The sequence below is a fragment of the Genypterus blacodes genome, unplaced genomic scaffold (assembly GCF_046128005.1).
Source record: "Genypterus blacodes isolate CSIRO-AG114 ecotype Tasmania unplaced genomic scaffold, CSIRO-AGI_Gbla_v1 ptg000061l_1, whole genome shotgun sequence".
In the NCBI taxonomy this organism is placed as follows: domain Eukaryota; kingdom Metazoa; phylum Chordata; class Actinopteri; order Ophidiiformes; family Ophidiidae; genus Genypterus; species Genypterus blacodes.
In genome coordinates, this window is record NW_027466873.1 from 1,910,669 (window position 1) to 1,920,946 (window position 10,278).

The 10,278-nt window shown below is 45.5% G+C and overlaps 2 protein-coding genes across 2 annotated transcripts; both read left to right on the forward strand.

Moving 5' to 3' along the window:
* Window positions 1–222: 222 nt before the first annotated feature.
* hps4 (HPS4 biogenesis of lysosomal organelles complex 3 subunit 2) lies at window positions 223–6,593 on the forward strand. The gene is made up of 12 exons (XM_076154314.1): window positions 223–749; window positions 1,214–1,304; window positions 1,703–1,846; window positions 2,014–2,121; window positions 2,649–2,765; window positions 3,484–3,578; window positions 3,671–3,743; window positions 4,050–4,168; window positions 4,392–5,004; window positions 5,186–5,318; window positions 5,533–5,644; window positions 5,901–6,593. Exons 1-12 carry the CDS (start codon window positions 718–720, stop codon window positions 6,070–6,072), a joined length of 1,809 nt encoding a protein of 602 aa, XP_076010429.1. The 5' UTR covers window positions 223–717; the 3' UTR covers window positions 6,073–6,593.
* Window positions 6,594–7,121: 528 nt separating this feature from the next.
* LOC143003395 (uncharacterized) lies at window positions 7,122–9,342 on the forward strand. Its single transcript, XM_076154012.1, has 3 exons — window positions 7,122–7,521; window positions 8,489–8,633; window positions 9,045–9,342. Exons 1-3 carry the CDS (start codon window positions 7,122–7,124, stop codon window positions 9,340–9,342), a joined length of 843 nt encoding a protein of 280 aa, XP_076010127.1.
* The last annotated feature ends 936 nt before the right edge of the window (window positions 9,343–10,278 follow it).

A 10,278-nucleotide genomic window follows, 5' to 3' on the forward strand; every position in this document is an offset into this window, starting at 1 on the left:
TTACATGGTGATCGAGCCTAATCCGCTCTCTGTGCGCGTTCACGGTGGACCTCTGAAGACAACCTCAATCGAGCGTCGATAAAAACGATTTAACGCGTCTTCAATGAGACGTGAAGCTTTATAATAAACGCATGCTTGAGGAGGAACCGTACGTTTGTTACATCATAATCACAAGAATGTGCAAACAGCTGTTAAAAGTAGATATATAGTGTCTTCAACATATGACGTTGTAATTCTGAACCTTCCAAGCGCCTCCAGTGATCGTTGTATCACAGTTTGGGAGCCAATTGTTTAAAGAACAAATTTCTAACAACTGTAAACTGACATTTTCATTTGTCGTTTCGTGTCACATTGTGCTTGTTATTGTCTCAAACAGTGACGCGTTTGACCCTGCGCGCTCGCCGTACTTTCACATGACTTTCCCTGCTTGTGACTAAACATTCCTAAGGAAGCAACTAACTGGCGAGCTGCTTCGTTTACGTGATCGGGATCTTGGACTAACTCAGAGCGTTTGTATGATGACTGGAATACTTGAGTCGCTGCTGCCGTGAGGTTATGCGCCATTATCGCGGTTTTACCACCAAACGCTAAAGAATTGACGGAGAATTCGTGAGGTCTGAGTCGGTTTTGCGCCCCATCTTCAGCCTGGAGTCTAAAGACGCGGATATGAGATAATTAACGCCGGAGGAAACTTTACCTTCGGTGGGAAATTTGGTCATGGCTGAATTCATCATTCCAGATTCAAGACGGTGAGTTAAAATTCCCAACAGTTAGTGTTTGTTGTTATTATATGTGCTATAATATTACTGAGACCGTTTTGACATATAGGATAATTACAAAGATATGTCACAATAATATATCGTGAACTTTTTTCAGAATAAAGGAAGCATATGGATTAGAACTACAGATCAAATTCTGTCTCGGCGTCTGTAGTTTTATGTCACAATAGTCTATTTGAGTAAGAAAAGCCAGATTACATCTCAGCTCATTGTACATTGTGCTGTGTTATGAGGAAACTCCGTACACGTGTGGCTCCTGAAACTATTTTAAACTTCCTGTTAACACCTAAATGTCCCCCAAAGAGGATGAATGTCCTGAAATTCATCCTCTTTGACGAACAAAATTCTCAGTGGATTTTAGTGGTAACAGAAACCATCAGTTTGCTCTTGGAGCTGTTGTGTAAATACATGAAACAAATGTGTCCTCTGTGCAGGTGTCATTATTTCTTCCTATATGATGGGTCAAAGGTGAAGGGGGAGGGCGACCCCACCAGAGAGGGAATCTGCTACTTCTATCCTGAAGAGGTTTGATGACTAACACTGTGTGTGTGTGTGTGTGTGTGTGTGTAAGAGAGAAAGATCATGTCGCTTCCTTAACTGCACCCTATGTGCACACACCGTTCAGATGACAAAGACCACACAACAGTTAATAGTTGAGCAGTTTATTAAGACACAGATTATTGTATGTGGGTCAAACTGTGAATGCCAGGAAATGTAGCTGAGTAAATACAATTTGGAAATATTGGGCCTCATCGATGAACGTATTTTATGTTTTATCCACAACTTTTCTAGAATTCATCAAAAATATTCCTGCTTGAAAACATTTTTGGTTTCTTAGGACAGACATTACCTCTGTATTTGATTAACATTGTGTGTGTGTGTGTGTGTGTGTGTGTTTGCGTTTGCTTGCTTGCTTGCATCAGACCCCTATAGATCAGCAGGAGTTGCTCTGTGGACAGCTGGCTGGAGTGAGCCGCTGTGTGTCAGAGCTTTCCTCCTCACCCGTACGTGTCCTCAGGCTTCGCCGCAGCAAGTTCGCCATCTGTATGAAGGGCGACTTCTTCTGGGTGAGCGAGCTTCCTGCCTTTCCTGTTGTTTCCAAATCAAGTTTTAATGTTTGAGGAATTTAATGTGTGTGTGTGTGTGTGTGTGTGTGTGTGTGTGTGTGTGTGTGTGTGTGTGTGTGTGTGTGTGTGTGTGTGTGTGTGTGTGTGTGTGTGTGTGTGTGTGCCAGGCTTTAGGCTGCTCGGTGGACGTCCCCACCATCAGCGTGTGTGGCCTCCTGGATCAGCTCATCAACCTCTTCTGCTTCTACAACGGATCCGTTCGGCAGAGCTACCAGGTGTCGTCGGGTTTTGTTTCATGAAGTTTTCAACATATACAAAATCAAATTAGGATCATCAAATTATAAACCCACAACTTTACCCAACCCACCCAAGAAAAAGAGAGTCCACAGCTGGCAGATGTGTTCCAATTCCTGAGAATAATCTGCCAGCCCATCATTCCTGAGCCCTGCATCCCCTCCTGTAGAGACTGAGGCAGCATATAGAATGCATAGAATGTCAAATGTAAACCTGTGACTCTTCCAGAATTCTTTGACTTTGGTGCAGAGATCCTCTTCCTCAGTGGATAATAAGGGAAAGTTGAGCTTTGGGATTTCTTTTAAGTATTTTTCCACACTGCTGCTGTTTAACGTAATATCAGGATCAGATCATTTTGAATTCATCATAATTTCCGTTTAAATCAAATGATAAACATGAATAAAAAGTGTAAAACGTGTTTCCCGCAAGTGTGAGCCTTGTTAGAAGCCAGAAGTGTGTGTATGAGTGTGTTGTTAATGGGCTGTGTTGTGTGTGTTCTGTTGTATAGCTGAACAGCCGGGAGGCCCTGGCTGCTCGCTGGGCTCAGTACCTCACACACCTTCAGTCAGGACCCTCAGAGCTTCATCACATTTTCAGCTGCCTGAGGACCATCGACTCGACAAACGTGAGCGCAAAAGTTCATACCATCATCATCATCATCATCATCAATAATCTTTACTTATCAATTATTATTCATCATATCCATTATTAATCTCAAAGTATCATTTAGGAATAAGGATGTCATAGCTTTCAGATATGATAAATAAATGATCCATGTTGTTGGCGTGTAACAGCTTCCTGTTGCAGCACACAGATGTTATCAGACAGGTAGTGACTGTGTGTCTTTGTGTGTGTGGCTTGTTGTGTAACATTTTACCTGTAAATGTGACTCGACAAAGTTGCATTTTTCACATTACCGGTTGCATTTCTTCTGTAGAAATGTCAGTAAACATGAACTTCTGTTGCTTAAGACTTAAGACTAGACTTAAGTTTTTTTTCAGTAGTTCTTGTAGTTCTGCCCTCTTTTTAATTTTATTGTTGAAAATTCAGTATTAACTCTATTTACAGCTAGTAAAGTCTACAACTTTTCAAAAAACTAATTTTATTGGGATAAAAGTAATATTGGCCAGTATATGAATTTTCTCAAAAATGTATATCGGCCTTCAAACTCCAGTATCAGTCAGAGAATTCCTCAGATCCATTTGTTTGTTTGGTTGACACTATTCTTCATCATTAAATACCGTTAAACACTGTTAATACGTTGCTAGTTATTGTCTCGCATTCTTTAAGTTGTGTGTTAGTTCACATTCTTCTAGCTGGTGACATCTGGCTGTCATCCTCAGATTGACCCTCTTCTCTTGCTGAAAGCTGCCCTCATACTTCAGGCGTGTCAGCGCTGCCCCCTGGTGTTAGCAGGCTGTATTCTCTTCTGTGGAAGGTAAGGTTGTCTTCTCAAACGTCTCCCATTATCCACCAGGTGTATCTGCTTTAAAGGACAGTTCCCTGAACTTCTTTGCTCTTCCTCCTCAGAGTTGTTAGCACTCAGATGTCCCCAGAGCTCACAATGAACGTCATGGTGCAAGAGACTGAAGGCTATAAGAAGGTAGGACCAGAGATTGACCCCAAGCTTTACAGGAACCACAACCAGGTGGAGCTTTGGTCACAGACACCATGTACAGGACGTGTTGTTATGAATGTGTTATGGTAGAGCAGAGGAGGTGGAGCAGGACAGACTCTTTATTTACTATAACAATAAAATCCACAAAATTGGTCCTTAAAGGTTGTAAGTACACAGGATCAGAAGGAGGCAGATGTACTTCAGGCTATGTGAGGGTGATGTGTGGTGTCTCAGTCAATGTACTTAGTTACTTTTCCAGCTTTGTAAACCAGCTTTTCACGTGTGCTCCAGGAGCCCAGTGGACCGAGCGCCTCCACCTGTTTGTGCAATTCTGTTTGTTCCACGGCCGTGTTCCTGAACGCCACCCAGCTGCAGGAGCTGCAGGACGTTCCTGTAGACAGGGAGTACAGGTACAGAGACCAACCAGATCAGATTAATCTCTCTGAAGTCGCAAACTGTCAAGATAGAAAAGAAAATTCAGATTCCAGAAAAATCTTTCAGATTTCAGAAAGAGAAGAAATGGCTGTGAAAAAAAGTCTGTGTCTCTCCCACCTCTCACCACACGGTGGCAGCAAAGCACAATGTTGTTGAATAGAAGCCTGAGCTGACCTTTAACCTTTAACTCCCCTGCAGGTCGCATCTTACTCCAGATAAAGACAGTTTCTCGAGGAAGACCCTCCTGTCCCGCACGTTGTCCAACACACCCTCCACCGACTCAGACCAGTCTGATCCCCATTCCTCACCGTCTCCTCTCACAGCCCACAAAGTGTCCTCCAGCCCTCACTCCTTAGGACCGGAGAATGCTGTGTTTAGTCCAGCTCCATCAGACAGAACTGGCCCACCACAGTCTGTCTACCTCCCAGTCCACTATGGAAAAAACTCCCATGAAGCCGAGGAGGAAGCCGTGGACGAGTCGCGTTATTACAGTTTTCATAGCAACGGTGTTGAAGACAGCCTAATCCATAGCGAAGGAGACAGCTCGGTGCTTGAAGAAACGTCTCCTCCGGACGCAGCCTGTGGGACAACGCTGTTTGACAATGGGGAGTCCGGATCTGTGAACCAGGAGCCACGCGGGGAAACGGCAGAGGCGGGGAGCGGCGGGTGGGAAGCGTCGGCTCCCTCTGCCCACCCAGAGGACGGCCCTCTGATCCCCATGACGCTGTACCTGCACCGGGTCAAAGGCCTGGTACTGGCCCTGCTGGTGGAGCCCCACTTCCTGAGCGACTCGGCTGCCATGGAGGACGTGGTAAGAGAGCGATTCGGCTTATTATTCAACAAAAAAAGAGACATTGTTTGTGATATTAGGCTGTAAAACGACATTTGGTAGACAGCTTGATGACATGATGCCCAACCGTCGCTGTAACACACACACACACCAGCAGTTTGTTATTTTAAATGTAATCATTTTCTCTGTTGTTTGTGTCCAGTATCACAGCAGTCTGGCGTCGCTGAACGGACTGGAAGCTCACCTGAGGGCCGTCGCTCCCGGGGTCCCGCAAGGACCGTCTCAAGGGCCCTACATCTTCGGCCACTTCGACTGCATCCAGAACACGTTGACATGTAAGTCCCCTCTCTTTTCTGCCGGGGGGCCGAGTACGAGCTCGTCAGCCTTGGTGGTGGGGGGGGTGGGGGGAGGTTTGTCTAGTTTGCATGAACCGGAGGGTCATTAGTAGGACTGTGATCAGCGGCCCCCCTTTTGTGCAGCAGGCATGCTTGTCCAGGTTAATGTGGTTTTGATCCTGAGCCTCTTGTTATTTATTGTGTGTCTTTGTAGCCAACCTGTCTGCTGGAGCGGTTGGAGCCCTGGAGCGTTCCTTTGTGAGAGCCACATCGCTGCTTCACTCGCATTTCTTTAACACTGAAACTCTGCAGGAGGCTATTATCAGGTCAGTATGGCAGTGACGTGCTGCTGCTGCTGCTGGTTGGGGGATTTTCTCTCGCCTTTCATGGCTCCATAAGTAGAAGTCGGGGGTTGGGGATCTATTCCTTCAGTCAGAGCTTCAGTCAGAGCTGAAGGAATAGACGTGTAGCCGGTCCTACATTTACTGGGAAACTGTCGCTCCCCGGCCTCGTCGTTCTCACACCTTCCTGTACGTTGTGGCTTTTGAGATGTAAAACCTGAGTGATGTTCTCACCCTGCAGGAGCGCCGGCGCCGCCGTGTACGGTACACGCAGTTTGGCTCAGGAGACGTACTTCCTGCAGCACGGGGGGACAGCAAGGAACTCGGGCATTCCCAACCACCAGGACAGCGCTTTCTCCCTGCCCATCAAGGCTCGCCACAGGCTGCTGAAACACGGTGTCAACCTCCTCTGACCGCCGCGCTCACAGTGGGAGGAACATTCCAGTCAAACGTCACGTGATTAAACGACGCCTCACTTCTTCTCACAGCAGATTGTAGAATGTTTTTGTATGATTGTCTTGGAAAGTGAAGATTCTTTGATTCTTTCAGTGACAATTTGTAGCCAAAGCTGAAGGACAATCCACCTTATTTACATTTACGATAAGGTTTTGCATCTCATTTCAATTTTAAACATTTCTTTCCCATGACTGCAGCTACAATTTCCGTCCGAACAATAAGCTCCTGTCAATGTTATTTCTTTATTTCTTCACCTTTGTTGTTTTGTGGAATTTTAAGCTATACAAGGAAAGGATGCAGCTTTACAGATTGAAGCTGAGAAAAGCTATACTATATTTATTACAGATCAACACTGGTGGTAAACTTTGATGTAAATATGCACCTTTTAGTTTCACTGTAGTAGTTTATTGTACTGTAATGTTTACAGAGTACAGATTTGCTTTGTTACTGCAAAATAAATGAATATGTGATCCTGTCAGTGTGGAGCCTTCTGGGCCGTCAGGGGCCATCAGGGGCTGCATGTGGGTCCATGTGGGCCTCCATCTGCACCCATTGTTTCCCAATTTGGGCTTAACGCAGGTTTGTGTGTTTTGGTGTGTGTGTGTTCTACTTAAACACATGCGTGAAAAATATCACTTTCTATAGTCTGTCCACGTAATTCGGTGCTATAGATTTAGTAAATAAGGCGCTCTTGGTGACGCTGTAATTAGAGTCATTAACTCGGCAGCTGAATGTGAATGGGATGGGGTCGAGGCTCTTTGGGGCGCCTCATTATGCGAGCGCGTTAAAAGAAAGCAGCGGGGGGGCAAATGGTTTAGAGGCCGGGACAAAAAGAGGGGCAGGGCCCGAGAGGAGGGCCGGGATTCAAATTCTAAGCGGCAAAGCGTCTCCATTGTCAGCGGGCGCATATATGCAGACGGGAGGGGACAAACTCGACGGATGGAGAGTTGGCACAGGAGGACATTCGCCTTGTAACACACACACACATGCACACACACGTACCAGCATGGCCGCCACGCACCGCTCCTGGATGGTCGTGTTACTTCTGGCGGTGTCGACAGGTGACAGTGGAGTATACGGACGCGCGGTGGACACGCGTGGATTTGTCGGAGACGAAGCCCATAGAGGAGCTTTACGCGCGGGCAGGGGGGCACCGGAGGAGGAGGGGGCGCACCGGGAGCGCTGCGCGGAGCTGGAGGCCCCGTGGCTGGAAAACGCGCAGCCCAGCCGGGACGACGACACCAGGATCCAGATCCGCGTCCGGCCCTTTCCTAACGGAGGATCCCCCGGCGGGACGGTTTTCCCCGGGAAGTCGCTCTTCAGCTTCGTGCGACGCGTTTACCGGTGCTGTCAGGAAGGGTTCCACTGCCGGAGCGCCAGAGGGATCCAAGGCCGCTTCAGAGGAGGTAAGAGCGGCGAAAAGGGGGGGCAGTGAACGCAGCTCCATGCTGGACTCCAACATTAAGCTGAACCAAAGCTGCTATTTACCAATAGACACTATGGATCTAGGGATCATGTGGAAAAGCCTCTGAAAGCTCCTCCACATGAAGATATGTGTTTATTCTAAAGTGCGCAGTTGCATCGAAGTGTTTTCCTGTAACCTTTGACCCTGAATCACCTGGACGTTTGGCCGTTTCCGAGGCCATTCTCACATCGGATGGCTTAAAGCGAACGTGCGGAGAGAATGTTGTGAACACCAAAGGGTCGCCCCACTAACGTCACAACACACACACTCTAACCTGCCTTCACTCTCAAATGAACTGACTGATCTTTTTATACAGGGACCAACAGCGGACAACTTAATTTAAATTATTCTTGTTGCCACTTCCACCACATAGTCGTGCCTTTACGCAGGAAGATGCAGGTTTAACTCGAGAACATATAAGCCAGTTGTCATGACGTCCCCCATCGGCGGCTTGATGGAGGCGCTGGTTAGTTGTATGGAGGAATGAGTCCTCTGCAAAATTAGTGTAATTAGATTGACAAAGTAACAGAGGTGAACACACCAACTCCTGGGACGGTCACTGTGTTTATACACACACTCCATATTTGGATTATTTTGTGTGATAATCTCTGTCTATCTTGTTAAAGTACAAGAGTGATATTCAGTGACTTTGTTTACACTCAAGCTGGATTCAGAGTCTTTTGGTCTGTATTGTCATTAAGGTAAACATGTGACATATACAGGGGCTACTGATACAACATCATGCTTCTCAAAGTACATGATGTAATGTGCAACCACAGTATCAGATTAGTTGAAGAAATCTCATAATCCAAACCTGTGTCTTAAAGTATATTTCAGGTTTGAACATGCATGTTATGCCCTCTGTACTGCACTGCAGCGCTGACGCTCACTCCTCTTCCTCTCCTCAGACACACACGTAGAGTTTCTCCTCAGCGAGGAGGTTTTGTCACGGAGCGTCGTGAGAGCCGAGATTCACCTGCAGCTGTCAAACCCACAGCGCCTGGACGTCCAGCCGCTGCTGTCAGCCATGGCAAAGCGCAACCTGCCAACAAGGTCACAACTTTACTCACACTATCACTTTGCACTGCAGGGGTTTTTGGGAATGATGATGAAAGAGCTACGACATTAGAATTGTTGATTTTACAATTTCAATTTTTAATAAATTGGTCTTTAGTTTTCCACCTAAAAAGACATACAAGCAACACAGAGTGCTTCAGTATGCACGGCTACAAAGTTTGCATTGGCAGCCTCACGTATTTATTTTCTTTTTATGAATTTTTGTTATTTTTTTTACAATAGATTTTAATTTTAATTTTCTGAAGCTTTTTTAATTGAAACCAGTTTTATTTCAATTTCAACAGGTGACTTTTTTGTCTGAACTAGTTTAGTGCATTGAGATGTTTTTTAATGTAAGTGTGTATCAAACAAACCTCTGACTCTTGGCTTTATTCTGGTCTCTTTTAGGTTCAGCTCGTGGTCGCATGGTGACACTGTGGAGCTGCGAGTGGATCTGCTCTTCCTCTTCCAGGGCCTGCAGGAGGTGGTGGGCGGAGCCAGAGGAGGTCCCAGCCTGGTGAACGTTAGAAACTCAGCGTTCCCTTCCACGGGGGGGCCGCCTGCAGAAAGGGCAACTGTCGGGCCTCTGCAGGACGTGGAGCTGGGCCTGGTTCTGGGCTGCAGCCAGGATGGATCGGCGGCGTCCTGTGGAGGTGCCGGCGTTCACCTCCTCCACACGCCCTTCATTGCTCTGTCCTACAGATGACATCACACCTCTGCTGAGAGTGGAAACAAACATAACTGCGAAAAGATAAAAACAATATATATATTTATATATATCTCAGCGTTCAGAAGGAGATTATGCACTTCAATGTCAGATAAAATTAATTTATAAATCTTATGTGTTGTACAGTATATATATAAATATATTAATATGTAAACTGGAAATATGTCATACTGTCTGTGTACGGTTTCATTCTCTGGTTATTAAAAGTCAAGGTTCATAACTGCATGGTCAAAGGTTTTAATTAGACAGGTACAATCAGTGATGCTCATGGACACAAAATGGCTGCATCACCTCCAATAATCAAAATTGAGGGATTAGTTTGCACAGATTAACACTCATCAATACCAAAATCAAAGTGATTTACGTTTCCTGGAGCTCATTTCAACCTCAATATAATTTGGTCAACACACAGAAATTCTCTAGGATTTGATAAATGATGATTTCATTCAAAAGTCGGTCAAGAAAACATTTTGAATAAATTGAAGATGGTACTTACAATATGTACAGTATGTACATTTGATGCTGACACATTTTTAACTGATAAAGATGTGTGTGTGTGTTTGCCTCTGTTAGCAGACGTGGTTCAGTCTCCTTTGTTCAGCTGTTTTCCCCTTTTAGATTCTCAGGTTGCTCTTTGCGTTTCTAATTTAGGCACGGTGGAGCTCTGAGTGGAGTTTTCACAGTTGGTGGAAAAAGAAACACCTGGACAAACAACACACGGTTGCTGCCTCGCTGCAGGAATCAGCTGGTTTGCCTCATTACTTATTAAGAGTGTGACATGAGAGCATATTTAAGCCTTAATTCACAGCAACATATACAGGGTTTATATATAAACCTTACATTTTTGAAGCATCAACAGCACAGAACAACACAAACACAAGACTTGAGTCACAAAGCACTATGGGTTAGAAAAAA